Genomic DNA, 15,775 nt, shown 5'->3' on the forward strand with positions numbered 1-15,775 from the left:
TGCGTGATACTATTTCAAAGTGATTTACATCATTTTTACAGATAATAAATTGTATTTACCTGTGAAAACAAACCTGGAAAGACGTGAGGCTTTGAGGAGAAAAACGAGAGATTCTTCGTTCATTCCAGTGAATTATTAATGGGATATATCGTAAATTATATCGGGAGACCAGACCACAAATGTGCAGTATATGTTGTCCTTTTTCATACTATTACAGCGGTATGCAAAGGGACAAAAGAAAATAATCACGAGGATAGAAAGCAGCGACTGAAAAAAGCTCTTGCCATAGATATTCTTGTTATGACATGTTATGTTAAAATACCAAGCGTTACGTTATTCTCATGATGTCTGAATATAAAACATGAAAGAAAAATTGACAGCTCATTCAGTCAAACTGACGGATAAGCTTTATTTGTAGGGCAACCTTATGATTTAAAACGATTCGTTTCAGTCTTTTTAAATGGAAGTTCCCCAAACCGGAAGTACAACCCATAATTCGAACCCATTCTGTGACGTCAAACAACTTCCCTGTGCAAAGGATCATGGGGGCCCAAAGTGTCCATCAGTTGTAGCCTTCATAATCCTTCATTCCGAAGGGCACTTTGAAGTGGCCAGTTTTGAGCACTTCGGTTTGGAACGACCCTTCAATATGGCGGCTATGATTGTTTTCACTCGGAAGTGCCCTTCGGAGGGCGATATATCCTGTTTGGAACGCACCGACTGTGCGTTGATCATGCTGAATTTCTGACACTGTCAGAAAATGATCGTAGGCTATCTTTGGTTAAAAGACCGGAAAGGCGTCGGCGTTAATGCTTCTCGTTTACTTTGAATGGGTGACGTTATGCGTTGCCGAACTGAATTGTGGGTTCCGTCGCGTCGCTTCACTCGCGTTGCAAGCGGCAGAAGTTGAAGATTCCTCAACTTTTCAAGCGCCAACGCAGGAGTCAGCCAATCAGATCGCCTTATGCAAACACTCTAGAGCAGTTGCTAGCCAATTGCGTTCACGCAGCACCGGAAAGTAATGTGATTGGCTGTTATCACTATAACGGTCGCGTCACCACAAGCTTCAGATATGCCCTCCGTAGCGCATTGGAAAGGAAAAATGCGTTCTGTGTGAACGACCCCTAAGGCTGTTGATTTAAATCCAAATACCATTCTTCAGATACTTCTGCCATTATATCATACAGCAAGTCTATGTCATGCATCTGTTCAAGCAGGCTGGCTTAATAGTGTATGCCACCACGCAACGCTTTACATAAAGGATCCTTCAAATGAACAACCAGTCAACACCGACACATGAGCGCAGCTGTGTGATGAGAGAGAAGACCAGGTTCATTCACTTACTGTAAATGTAAACTTACTGCAGCATCTCTCAATGAATTTGAGTTGCAAAGGATTTGCTACTTACAATATCCCAAATGTTTCCAACTATTTGTAGATCGTGAGAAAATTGCAATTTTAACCAAGGCTCCGGGACGTGTGAGGAGTCGCCTGTCAATTGCGTCATACCCGCGTTACCCTCGGTTTCCGGATTAATTTTGTAGAAACCATGGAAACACCAAAGACGCTTTAATATTTACATGTTTTAGTAGACAAGGGAACAACTGTTTTGATACACTTGTAGACAAAATGATTGTTATATAGCTCAACATGTTTAGTCTTATTGTTTAAATCTAATTTTCTTGATTTTTTGCGAGTACCGTGCTTTACCATGCCTCAGAGAAAAACACTATTTTGTCAAGTAGCTAACATAGCATAATCAGATGCAGCTTTATTTTTAGTAACAGTAATACAGCATGTTCATCATACAATATGTTTTAAAATTAATTGCATGCCATTTATCAACACAAGTCATCCAGCATTTAATATGATATTCTAAAATCGATCTAGTTTACTGCAGTGAGCAACAAGCGTCTCACAGCAGCTGCCGAGCTAACGCACAGAGAAACGTTATAACATCATTTTCAAGGTGAGGTGAAGACCACATGTCCCAAGATTCTGCGCTCAAACTTGGCGTCATCAAGCTACGCCTTTGTTTTGAATAGGTCTCTAGCGACCTCTAGCGGACAGAAAATATTTCATATTGCACCTTTAATGAAATTATTTTGACATAACACAAAATTAAGTTAATATTATTAATAATAAATGGATTATTTAAAATGAATGTATTTTAATTAATTAAATCAGATTTTAAGTATAAATAACAGACAGACGAGCAATGAGAATTCTGTTAAGGCGACCTATATGGCATAATACATCAGCTTCAGTTTGGATCCAGCCCCTTATGAAGACCTCAGATGACCAACACCTTTGAAGAGACGGCGCCAACTCCTGCGATGACTTCAGATGACGCAACATCTGGATCAACATGCACATTCCCAAATTTCTATATATTCTAATTATTGTTAATATGTAATTCATTATTTCCAAGAGCTCATTGCTTCTACCTTCAATTAAACTGCTAACAGTGATTGTAAATTAAATTGCCTAAATTATTACTTTGTTAGCTAACTGCATGATTATATATACATTTCTGAAACCACATATATTGGACAGTCACCTCCGATACCAGATTCTCTAAATTGTAATGTTGACATGCATTCTCTGTAAAGCTGCTTTGAAACGATATGTATCGTGAAAAGCGCTATACAAATAAATGTGAATTGAATTGAATAATGCAAGTAAAATGTTTGTGAGTGCAGGAGTTAACACTTTTCAAGCTGTATTACAAAATCTAAGTATAAATGTATTTGCCGGCTAAATGTTTCCAAAAATGAGATTGTGGGCTTATCAAATATAAGGGTCAGTACTACATTGTAACACTCAGCCTTCAAAAGTTCACACAAATAAAGATTATTCCAGGCCCTGGAATGGTGATGACATGGACCAAGATTGGCCTGAATTTAAATAAAGCATTGAGGAGATAGAGCCTTACGTCTACATGTAGTTAAAAACACTTAAAATCAAACATAAAAAAAAACAAAGATTAAAATATAAAACTTAACTCAGTTCAGAGATTTAATTAAAATCAATACCTATATATATAGGTCTGCTTAATTCTCTGAAACATTTTTTTCAAAAGGGCACTAAAACAAAAACAAATGTTAAGACTAGGTAAACTCACTGTAACCATCATAAATCACAACCCTTACCTTCACAATTTAATTCTCTACTGCACATTAATCAACTTGTCTTTTCATCTGCTCTTGACAAAATGCCACACAGCTTCCACACCACATGGTACCTTAAAGAGGAAGCCCACAAAATTAGATTTCCTTTTATAGCATCTTAACCTGTGGGATTTATAGTCCATCTAATTTGTAGTCCTTGTATCTCCTACCCCATTACGTAAGTAGAAACTCTAACAGGCCAAGTTAAAATTACTTATTTTCTTTGTTCATTTTACTTAACTTAGTTAATTCCGTTACATTTAAAATTTGAAAAGTCCAAAAACTTGCAAAAGAGAAAATTAGGTACATTTTACTTATTGTTTTTTTCATTGTAGACAAAAGAACTAGACCTTGAACTCTGCTACACTTACGTGCAAACGGGAACTCAAGACACACACATTTGAACATTTGACCTCTCTTACTTGTTACTTAAGTAACAAGTAAGATTTAGTCTTAACATTTGTATTCTTACTTGTTACTATAATAGTTCACCCAAAAATGAAAATAATGTAATTTATTACTCACCTTCATGCCGTTCCACACCCGTAAGACCTTCGTTCATCTTCGGAACACAAATTAAGATATTTTTGTTGAAATCCGATGGCTCAGTGAGGCCTGCATAGCCAGCAATGACTCTTCCTCTCTCAAGATCCATTAATGTACTAAACGTACTAAAAAATACTGAATCTTTTGTGTCGAATCATGATTCGGATCGCGTGTCAAACCGCCAAACTGCTGAAATCATGTGACTTTGCCGCTCTGAACCGCTGATTCGACACGCTGATTCATAACGCTCTGAAGCTTCATGAAGCAGTATTTTGAAATTGGCCATCACTATATAAGTCGTTATTTTGTTTTTTTGGCGCACCAAAAATATTCTTGTCACTTTTATAATATTAATATTGTACCACTGTACTCACATGAACTGATTTAAATATGTTTTTAGTACATTAATGGATCTTGAGAGAGGAAATGTCATTGATGGCTATGCAATCTTCACTAAGCCATCGGATTTCAACAAAAATATCTTAATATGCATTCTGAAGATGAACGAAGGTCTTACGGGTGTGGAACGGCATGAAGGTGAGTAATAAATGACATTATTTTCATTTTTGGTTGAACTTACCCTTTAATATGCCATATATGGTAAGGTTTGATCTTTGAGTATGATTGGTTGCCCAGGATATCCTGGATGTTATTGCCTGACCTTGTGTGTATAAATATGACCCATCTTCCTTTAATAAATATGAGAATGTTATGGTATTACACAGGCTCTGTGTCTGCTTGATCATTCTTGATTCTGAAGGCAACAGTTTGAAAACCAAGGTGAGTTTTTGGAATAAAGACCTACTGAATACATTTTCTACCTAAAGTATTTTTGTGCTTTGTCTTTTACTGCATTGGAGAATCCCCAGTGTGCAGCATATGAGTGCATGCAGACATCTAACTTTTCCTGCTTATTCATTTCAGGTTCATCATGGCAATGCTGAGAAGTTTTCTGCTTCTTTTCGTGATCTTCTCCATGGGGAATGCAGGAGGTAACCAAGACATTTATTTGTAAAACAACAACAACAACAACAACAACAAAAAAACGACAACAGAAAATGTACAATATTCCATTGATTAATATTTGCATGATTAATGAGCGGTTTACAGTGTCTAAAGTACACATATTTTGACCACATAATCACACAAACATAAAATAAACTACATAAATAAAAATAAAAACATTCTTTGCTGTGAATATTACAAGAACCCTAACATTTATGTATTGGATGCAGTTGATTTATTCCTAAAATGCCCCGCTGGATGGACAATTTTTGGACTCCGATGCTACAAGTACTTCTCTCAGTCGGCTAACTGGATCACAGCAGAGGTAATGTGTTAGTTACAACAAGGTGATTTGGTCTTTATATTATATTTGGACTTTATATTAGGTGTCTTTAACTACATCTATAGATAGATAGACAGACAGTGTCATGGAAATTGTAATATTCAGTTATTTATGGTGAGTCTGCAATAAACAGTTAGACCAAACAGTGTCTTTTTCATCTTTTATTCTTGCAAGATGGCCATTCACAACAGCCAGAGTCTCTGCCCACACCTCACCCTGCTGTTTTCTGTTTTAATTTAGTTAAAAAGATCTATATCATATAAGGACACTAAAACATCTCTCTACATCTTGACCTCTCAGAAAGAAGGAACTGCTTCTAAGAAAACTGAAAAGTGTGAGGCACAAATAACACCTTTTGTTACAAAGACACTTTCAGCTGTTTCAGCTGACATTTCGAAACAGCACACAGTAATTTTCCACTTAGATCAGTTATTTGTTGTCATTCAAGCACATACATTACCTAAAATAAATAAAGTAAAATTAATTTTTCTACTACACTCCACCCTTTTGATTATTCATTATTCATCAGACATGTTAATCCTTTAGGTTCAAAACATATCACCACTCTTTAGAAAGAAGAAATGCAATCTGCTGTTTTTCTGTGTTTCAGAAAAGCTTACAAACATAAAATTCTTTCAAAATATTCCCTTTCTTTGTATGCCATCTCGTAACACGGATGGCCTCTGCTTTCAACCCTCTTTACATTTCATCATCCTCAGAATAATGGTTGTCACTAGTTTCTCTGTCATGGGGCCCTTCTTGCACCCATGGTGGTCTTGGAAATAGATCATGATAATCATCTTTTACATTGTTATCAACCTTTACCATCTTCTGCCAACATTATCCAAAGCTATTCTGTTTTCAGAATGCACAACAAAAGGATTCAATCATTTTTACAGATTTTAAATCTTGCCTCCAAACAATAGAAAAGTAAAAAACGTCTCTGTTACATATATAACCCTCGTTCCCTGAAGGAGGGAACAGAGATTTTTCTGACGAATGGGGTCTCGCCTAAGCTGACTGACTGGGCATGCACACAGGTGCCAGGCACCAACAGTGCTGGAGGAACCCAGGGTTCTGAAATGTGGAACTCACCTGAGGAAAATAGCGCACGCATCCCGTCCATGGATTGGAATGGTGCAGCAAGAGAGATTGACACCAAGCAGGTCCTGGCCAGAAGGGGCGAGTATAGGGGGGGACACAGACTCTACACGGAGATTATAAAATCTCGCAAATGTGTTAGGTGTCGCCCAGCCCACAGCTCTTCAAATATCTTTGCTAGGCATCATGTGCCAATGCCCAGGAGAAAGCAACACTCCTGGTTGAGTGAGCTCTCACCCCTAGGGGGCATGGCAGGTATTGAGCCTGGAAAGCCAAGACTATAGCATCCACTATCCAGTAGGATAAGCTCTGCTTGGAGACAGCCTTTCCCTTCTGCTGGCCTCTGTAACAGACAAAGAGCTGAACTGAGGTCCTAAAGCACTGAGTTCTGTCTACGTAAGCACGGAGAGTGGGTACTGGACAGAGCAGCGCCAGGACTGGGTCTGCCTCCTCCAAGGGCAGTGCTTACAAGTTCACCACCTGATCTCTGAAGGGAGTGGTGGGAACTTTGGGCACATATCCAGGCCGGGGTCTCAGGATCATGTAAAAGTTGGCCGGCCTGAATTCCAGACACGCTTAGTCAATTAATAATGCCTGCAGGTCCCTGACCCCCTTAACAGATGCCAAAGCCATTAGGAGTGCCATTTTCAAAGAAAGGAACTTCAGCTCCACTGAATGCAACGGCTTGAAGGGTGTGCTCAAAACCACTGTGAGATCCCAAGAGGGTACCTACTGGGGGCAAGGTGGATTACGCCTTCTAGCCCCTCTCAAGAACCTGATGACCAGGTCGTGCTTCCCCACAGGTTTAGTATCAATTAGATCAAGGTGCACTGAAATGGCAGCCACATAGACCTTCAGGGTGGAAGGAGACAGCCTTCATTCCAACCCTTCTTGAAGGAAGGAGAGCACTGACCCGATCTGGAATTTCCAGGGGTCTTCTTGACGAGAGAATCACCATCATCGAATCCATCTGTGATTACATGAAGAAACTGAGACAAAATAAATCCAGAAGAACTGTGACCATGTCTCCAAGACGCTTGAAGAAACCGACCTGCAAAGATACAGTACTGTGAAGAGTTTTAGGCATTTGTGTAAAAATGCTGTGAAGTGAGGATGCTTTCAAAAGTACTGTCATAAAAAGATTTTATTTATCAATTAAGTTCTATTAACTAAATTAAATAAATTTTTGGTGTGACCACCCTTTGTGTTTAAAACAGCTTTTGTCCAGGTACACTTGCGCATTGTTTTTCAGGCAGCTTTGCAGGAAGGGTTCTTCAAGCGGCCACAGTTTCATCTGTTTCTTCATGTAATCACAGACGGATTCGATGATGGTGAGATCAGATCTCCGTGTAGAGCACTGGCTGTTGTCAGACTCCTTGTGCATTTCTAGATCCCATATTTTCTGTGCCGCTTAACCTCGGACGTCCCTTACCTTCCACCCTGTGGTCGTCACCTCAGTGTGTCTTTACATGGGCTCAGCAAAGAATCAACTTTCTGCATGACTCGAGAGACACTTCCTCCCTCTCCCTTTTGAGTCAGTACTTTGACCCAACCTGCTATTTGTAGTGCTTCAGAAATAGTCACCTACACATACTCGAAAGTCAGAGAGAGAGAGGGAGTGCAGCACAGAAACACGCGTCTAAAAATGCCAAACAATATAACGTGGTTTCAAAACAGACTCACCCGGCAAATATGCCTTCAGTTTCCCTTAGGATTCTTTGAGATTCCGGTGGCGAAACTCTGGGCTCTCAGACGTTTGTCCCTCCTCCCTAAAGACTTAGAGGTAGGGAACCAGTCATTGGAAACCAGGATGATCAGCCTCAAACATAGTCAGATCCAGACGAATCATGCGCGGAATCTCACTTCTGACGCTATTTGTCATGGAAATTTTAATATTCAGTTATTTATGGTGAGTCTAAACCAGTTAGACCAAACAGTGTCTTTTTCAGCTTTTATTCTTGCAAGAAGGCCATTCACAACAGACAGAGTCTTTGCAGTGAAAAGGGCAACCCTGCCTACTGCAGATTGTCTTATATACATCACTCACACCTCACGTTGCTGTTTTCCTGTTATGTTAATTTAGTTAAAAAGACCTATAAGGATACAAAAACATCTCTCTACATCTTGACCTCTCAGAAAGAATGAACTGCTTCTAAGAAACACAAAAGTGTGAGGTACACACAATACCTTTTGTTGCAAAGACATTTTCAGCACAAAGTAATTTTCCACTAAGATCAGTTTTTGTTGTCATGCAAGCACATTAACTAAAGTAAATAAAGTAAAATAATTTTTTCTACTACGATAGATAGATAGATAGATAGATAGATAGATTACTAATGTGTTGATGTAAACACTTTTGCCACTATTGAGGTTGGATACGGGTAAGGTTAGGGACAGGTTTGGTGGTTAGGTTTAAGGGTTGGTTAAAGGATTAGTTCACTTTCAAATAAAAATTTCCTGATAATTTACTCACCCCCATGTCATCCAAGATGTTCATGTCCTTCTTTCTTCAGTCGAAAAGAAATTAAGGTTTTTGATGAAAACATTTCAGGATTATTCTCCTTATAGTGGACTTCAGTGGTCTCCAAACGGTTGAAGGTCAAAATTATAGTTTCAGTGCAGCTTCAAAGGGCTTTAAACGATACCAGACGAGGAATAAGGGTCTTATCTAGCAAAACGATCAGTCATTTTCTAAAAAAAAAAAAATTCCAAATGTATATGCTTTATAAACACAAATGATCTCCTTGCAAGTGCTTCCGCCAGACTGCCTTCCATATTCTACAAAAAGCTTACGCTGTATGTCCTATGCCTTCCCTATTCTACTTACGGAAAAAACGGAACAGGCACTGCGTTAGTTCCGTAAGTTGAATAGGAAAGGCGTAGGACATACAGCGTAAGCTTTTTGAAGAATACAGAAGGCGGAATGGCGGAAGCACAAACATTGTTTGTGTTTATAAAGCAAAGTTTATAAACCTTCATTTCTTCTTGACTGAAGAAAGAAGGACATGGACATCTTGGATGACATGGGGGGGTGAGTAAATTATCAGGAAAATTTTATTTGAAAGTGAACTAATCCTTTAAGGGGTAAGGGAAGGTCAACAGTGTAATCATAGATCTAATTAAATTAATTAATTACACCTGTAATTACATGCAAAAACATGTATGTACACAATTGTGTAAGTGCATTGTGTCAAATTATTAATTTAAATGATAGTACATATTAGTTAAAGACACTTAATATAAAGTGGGAATGGTGATTTGTTTTTTTCTTTTCTGCAAATAAATAATACAAAACTGATACTGAGCAAATAATCAGTCAGAGCAGATTTTGTTTGCAAATGTCTAAAATATTGTTTAAAAAGTCACTTATGCTTTATGATTAAAAGATTAGATTGTATTGACAATAAAAAAATCTGTCTCTTTAGAGAAACTGTCAAAGACTTGGTGCGAATCTCGCATCTGTGCATAATAAAGTGGAAAATGATTTCCTGCTGAGTCTGTTGCCTTCTTCTTCCACTCATTCTTGGGGTGGTGGTCATGATGGTGAACAAGTAAGTTAAATTGTGTCCTATAGAGACCAATTTGTTTGTGTTAATTGAAAATTCTGCTTTAAACACTTTCTAATGAAGATGGTTTGACTTCAAAGTCTGACTACAGTAGTGCACTCTTTACTCTCTTCACTCTTTAGGAAGGACAGTGGTTGTGGAGTGATGGAACTGCATATGACTATACCAACTGGTGCTCTGGAGAACCTAACAATCACCGTCGTCCCGAGAACTGTTTGGAGATCAACCGATTCTGTGAGAATGCAGTCCGTTTTTTGAATACTTTCAATTATAATTTACAATACTATAATTTCATATAATATGGTAACATGAAATGACTCATGTGGATTTCACAAAGTGCCTTTTTTCTATTTTCTATTCTACATTCTATTTTATTTCGAATAACGTATTTCATTATTCCACCCTACAGCTAAACGTTGCTGGAACGATGTGCCATGTTCAGTCTCAAAGAACTATGTTTGTGTTAAGGACCTGTGAGATCATTTGCAGTCATCCTGCTCCACAGTTACTTTGATTGAACTATTTACTTTTTCTGATCTTATCTTTACACAAATGTTATTCTGAAATCAAATTTCTTCTCAACTTTAATCTCTTCTCAATATCTTCTCTGAAACACACATTAATAAAAGCATTGATAAAGCAAATCATGTGCATTGTGTACAATAAAATTAATGTACATAAAAATGTAAGTATATTGTGTAGCGAGGTTTGAGGATATGGTTATTAGAATGGCATTAAATTATGTCATCATCAGGGGAGGAGTTTAAGTAAGCTGCACACATGACTGAATGGATTGAGGCACCTGCCTTTTGTTTCAGCAGGTTTTATCATCCTCAGTCACTACCTCTGCCTCAACATTTTCTTATTTTGGTTCATTTACTCAAATTTGTCAAGTCCTGTCTTGAGAGCTTGTACAAAATTTGTGTTTAACGCCTATTTTTGCTGTTGTGCAAGAATTGTGTCACATAGGGCTGTGACCTATTTATTTATATTATTATAGCTGTGTGGTGAATCTTATACAGAAATGTCTGTTATAGTCTACCCAAAAATGAATGAATTAATGAATTAAATAAACAAATAATAACAAAAATTAATCGAATTGTTTGGACCATCAACAAAGATTACAATATGTATAATGTTATTTTAGTATTATTTATATAATATTATAGTATTTATTAATATTTTACGTTAACTTTTTTTTAATATTTTAAGTTTCATTATTTTTGTCATTTTTAATAATTCTTTTTTTATTTTTTAAATATATTTATTTAGCTTTAATTAACTTAATTTTAGTCTTAGTAATTTGCCAGTGTAACGTTTCTAATTCTTATTTGATTTTTTAAAAAGTTTTTTTTAATCTAATATTTATATTTTAATTTTATTTCTGCTTTATTTCAATTAACAAAATTATTTCTAATAGTTTTAGGAGTCAAAACTAGACATAGACAGGACAAAGGAACTCGGGAAGGAAACACAGGACTATAAATACTAAATCAAACAAAGGACCATTAGGCTAATTAATTAGACAACAGGTGAACAGAATGATTAATCAGACACACAGGGAAACTATAGGTCAGCTTAAGGGTACGTTTACACGACAATGATGTAAAAAATTGAATTTTTTTTTCTTTGCATAGATGACAACGCTGTTAAAATGATCCCCGTTCAAACGGATCCGCAAAAACGACTAAAAATGCTATATTATGCGTGGCATGTCAGTAGTTGGCAATGTCACTTCGTAAAGAAAGACTATGTGGCTGCGCACATATGCAATCTTTTACAGAGCACTCAGAGGCTGAACTCGTAATACGCATGTGCATGCCTTCACCATTTCCACAGATCTGCATTTTTGTTGTTTACACAGTAATGATAATGGTATCATTTTCAAAATTTCGCATTTTCTGGCCCACAGAATGCCAAATTAATGAATGCTTAATTAATGAGTGGCACCTGTATACTCTCATTTACTTAATTATTCAATTAACTGTGCAGTCCATACAGACATCTCCTGTATCTCTTCTCAATCGTCAGACTTATAAGTCAATCATCCACTCACTCTCGAGGAGGTATATATCTCAAATTCTTGTATTCTATAATTTCCCCGGAAATGTTATGTTTGGAAAGCGTGAGATCCGTAATGCGCTGCTTTCACCATACCTAAAATACTGATATTCTCAATCACAAAAGAAATGAATGTGCGTCCTCTTTTCACAGCTCTTCTTGTGGCATTATCTCTGCGTTGTCTGGAGTGGGTGCCTTATGTTTACAGAAAAACCTCAAGATGTTCCTGTGCCTTGCCTAAGGCTGTTGATTTAAATCCAAATACCATTCTTCAGATACTTCTGCCATTATATCATACAGCAAGTCTATGTCGTGCATCTGTTCAAGCAGGCTGGCTGAATAGTGTATGCCACCACGCAACGCTTACATAAAGGATCCTTCAAATGAACAACGAGTCAACAACGACACATGAGCGCAGCTGTGTGATGAGAGAGAAGACCAGGTTCATTCACTTAATGTAAATGTAAACTTACTGCAGCATCTTTCAGTGAATTTGTTGAGTTGCAAAGGATTTGCTTGGTATTTGTGAACTGTTCCACAGTCAGCTTTAATAATGAAAATCGTTTAGTCACCCTCATGTTTTTCCAAACCTGTAAGGCGTTCTTTCTTGTTTAGGAGATGCTTAGGAGAATGTTTAAGCTGCTCTTTTCCATGAAATGAAAGTGAATGGTGACCAAGCTCCGAAACCAACAAAAACGCAATGTAAGGGCATCATAAAAGTAATTCATATGACTCATAAGCAGTATTCCAATTCTCTCGGAAGCCTTCATGTGAGGAAAATGCAATTCCACTGAAGAAAATAAGTTAGATGGGTTTGGAGCGACGTGAGTAGATGATGATGTAGTTTTCATCAATGTTATTTGACATTTCAGTTCAGCAAAAGTACAAAAGGTTAGTGAAAGCTTAATGTTCAAAGATTTGACCTGGTAACCCAAAGGTTGTAGGTTCAAAGCCTGAAAGGTGTGATGCATGAACCAAGAGTTACGCCACTGTCCTTGAGCAAAATGCTTAACCCTTAGTTTTTTTTTTCTTTTCTTTTTTTCTGGGGCCTGTTCCTGTTCTAAGCGTGCTGGTGGTTCCTTTAGATAAGAAGGTGTCTTCTCAGTGACAAATTGCATTTTAAGTATATTAGGTCCCTAAGTCAAGCCGCCTGGAAATCTCTTTAGATGTGTTGAGGATGAGCTGTCACAGCTCAGTCCCTCCAGCACATACATCAAGGTATGTATCAGCTACATGTTGAAACGTTGCCCTGTTTGCTCAAAGCGTGCTCTGGAATGATTGTCCACTGAACAGATCATGTTATGTTAATTTTCACTACGGCACCATCTTAGAATCTTTTCATAGTCTTTCACTGCCAATTGAGATGCAGCTGGTTTCCACGACACCATATTCAGGATCTATAAGAAAAGACACTGTATTTATTCAAATATTAAAGTCCATTAATTTACATGAGCAAATATTCAAACTCTTTTTTTTTTTTGCAATACATATTATTATTATTATTTTACATAACTATCCATTATTGTATTTGTTTAGAATCAGCTGAATAATGTAAGGTGATTAAAAATAATGTACTAAACAAATAATAGAAAATACTTTTACTTAGACTGAGACTTCTAACAGAACTGATCAAACTTTGCAATCCAAAAACTTTTAATCATTTTTTTTTAGCTAAATGACATTGAAAAGATGATATGATATGATAGCCTCTTTCCACCTCAGAGTAAAAAATAAATAAATAAATAAAAAGATTATTGTCAGAAATAAGTCACAATGCAAGATAAAAAGTCACATTGTAATATATAAAATCACAATTTTAAATTAAAGCTGCAAGCAGTGATGAGAGGGCCCTCGCACCCAGGGCCACCGCCACCCGTTGGCCTTAGGAAAACAGTGAATAGTGGTTGACATGCATGTAAGCGAGCGAATACAGGAAAAATATGGCAAAGTCATTTTGACGTGCCACACTTCCTGCTGCCAACAGGTGGCGCTTTGACTATTACTGAATATTGCCATGCAGATGTCCTCAGGACTATTATCAAATGTGAAGTTTGGAGCAGATCAAACATTGTATGCCTGAGTTACAACAACTTCCTGTTTTGTGGCGTTAATCGCATATTTTAGCACTTAGCCAAGTGTTGCATGATTTAACATGTTTCTAGTAGTACTTCATGGCATATTGAAATGTGTTTCTGGGAATGAATTACAGTGCAAAGCATGCAATTTCCTGTTGCCAGCAGGTGGTGCTTTGACTAACTAATTATTGGCATATAGATGTCTTCAGGCCAGGACTCTTATCACACATGTGAAGTTTGGGACAGATCGGACACTGTATGCCTCAGTTACAACAGCTTCCTCTTTCAGGCCGACATAGACACGCCGTTCACAATTTAACATCGCTAAGGCCTTAAGATTAGACTGACCAAATATGATGTTGATCTGGTTAAATCTCTATGAGGAGTTAATCACAGTGTAAAACATGTCAGGACTCTAATAAAACATGTGAAGTTTGGGGCAGATCGGTCATTGTATGCCCGAGTTACAACAACTTCCTGGTTCATGGCAAAACATTGAAATTTGTCAGACTGCCACAGACACGCCCCTCAGAGAAGTTAAATCTTCACAATTTAACTTCGCAAAAGCCTTTAGATTAGACTGACCAAATATGATGTTGATCTGATTAAAGCTCAAGGAGGAGTTCGTTAAAGTATAACGTCTGGAAATGGCAAAAACTGCAACAATTTTGCAGAGAAAATTTAAAATATCTCACTTCCTGTTGGGTTTTTAGATTTTGCTCCAAGAGACTTTTTTGTACTGGGCTGTTACATGTAGCGTGAAGCGTGCTTAATTGAAATTTTGTAGGTGGCGCTATCGAGCCATTTTGCCACACCTAATTCTGAAACCCATATCAGACATAAATTTTCACCACTTCACACGCGTGTGCAAAGTTTCATGAGATTTTGAGCACGTTTAGGCCCTCAAAAATGTGATTAATTTCGGAGAAGAATAATAATTGACTGAGCAATTACAATAGGGTCCTCACACCATCGGTGCTCGGGCCCTAAATATTAAAAAAAAATAATAATACTTTTTTTTTTTGTGTTATTTCTGTACCACTAGAGGCACCTCTAGTTGCTGCTGTACAATATAGCATACATGAATTACCTGTATACAGGCGGAGCTGGAGAAGGTGGAGGGATTCTAAAAACGCGGTGCAACTGCTACAGCAATCGCTGACCAAGTATTTGAAGGTTGAGCAGTGAGCTCATTGGCTACTGAAACAGCAGGAACCAATCAGCTGTGCCCTATAGAGAATTATATTAATGCAAGCAGATTGAGTTTAGGTCCTATCAGCCTGCGCCATCTCGAGTTTCATAACAGAACTTTGTGTTTCGTGTTGCATTTCCATAATGCGCTCATTATAAGTTTCTCTGTATAATGTAGTAGTGTTCAGATCTTGAGGTTTTCATCTTTGCATAATATTTCCATTATATGCACCACAGGGTCTTTCTGCACTCGTCTGCTTTCAGTGCACTTGCTGGTATTGTTCAGTCTGTGATGGGGTAATGAGATCATGACCTTCTTTTGTTAGTATTCTGCATGAATCTGAAAGATTTCAACATTACAGTCTCACTTCCAAAACATTGAATGTTGCAGAACCGTGAAAATGCTCACATTTTACCATCATTTCTGTTCTGCTTCCACAGGGACAATAAGATGAATCTGTCCCCTCTGCACTTGCCCAGAGTGACCATGTGACAGCGGTCCCGAGTGAATTCCCTTTGACTTCTTATCTTCCGTATGGCTTTCCCCTCCTCTGTGTGCTCACATTAACCAGGGATCAGTTTGATTGAAGGGGGTGGTTGCCTTGTTTCTGACACAATGACAACAGTCTAAACACTTCATTGTGAGTAAAAAGAGAAGATATTGATGACAAAATCAAACTGTCACTTCAGTAAAAGGTGGTAAGTAACAGACATTAT

The 15,775-nt window shown here is 37.6% G+C and overlaps 1 protein-coding gene across 1 annotated transcript; it reads left to right on the top strand.

Annotated features, from left to right (window-relative positions):
• Positions 1 to 4,394: 4,394 nt before the first annotated feature.
• On the top strand, positions 4,395 to 10,375 carry LOC127496173 (galactose-specific lectin nattectin-like). The gene is made up of 6 exons (XM_051863859.1): positions 4,395 to 4,496; positions 4,641 to 4,708; positions 4,952 to 5,046; positions 9,591 to 9,716; positions 9,854 to 9,965; positions 10,141 to 10,375. The coding sequence occupies exons 2-6, from the start codon at positions 4,648 to 4,650 to the stop codon at positions 10,206 to 10,208; spliced, it is 462 nt and encodes a 153-aa protein (XP_051719819.1). The 5' UTR covers positions 4,395 to 4,496; positions 4,641 to 4,647; the 3' UTR covers positions 10,209 to 10,375.
• The last annotated feature ends 5,400 nt before the right edge of the window (positions 10,376 to 15,775 follow it).

This window comes from Ctenopharyngodon idella, chromosome 15 (genome assembly GCF_019924925.1).
Source record: "Ctenopharyngodon idella isolate HZGC_01 chromosome 15, HZGC01, whole genome shotgun sequence".
Lineage (NCBI taxonomy): Eukaryota > Metazoa > Chordata > Actinopteri > Cypriniformes > Xenocyprididae > Ctenopharyngodon > Ctenopharyngodon idella.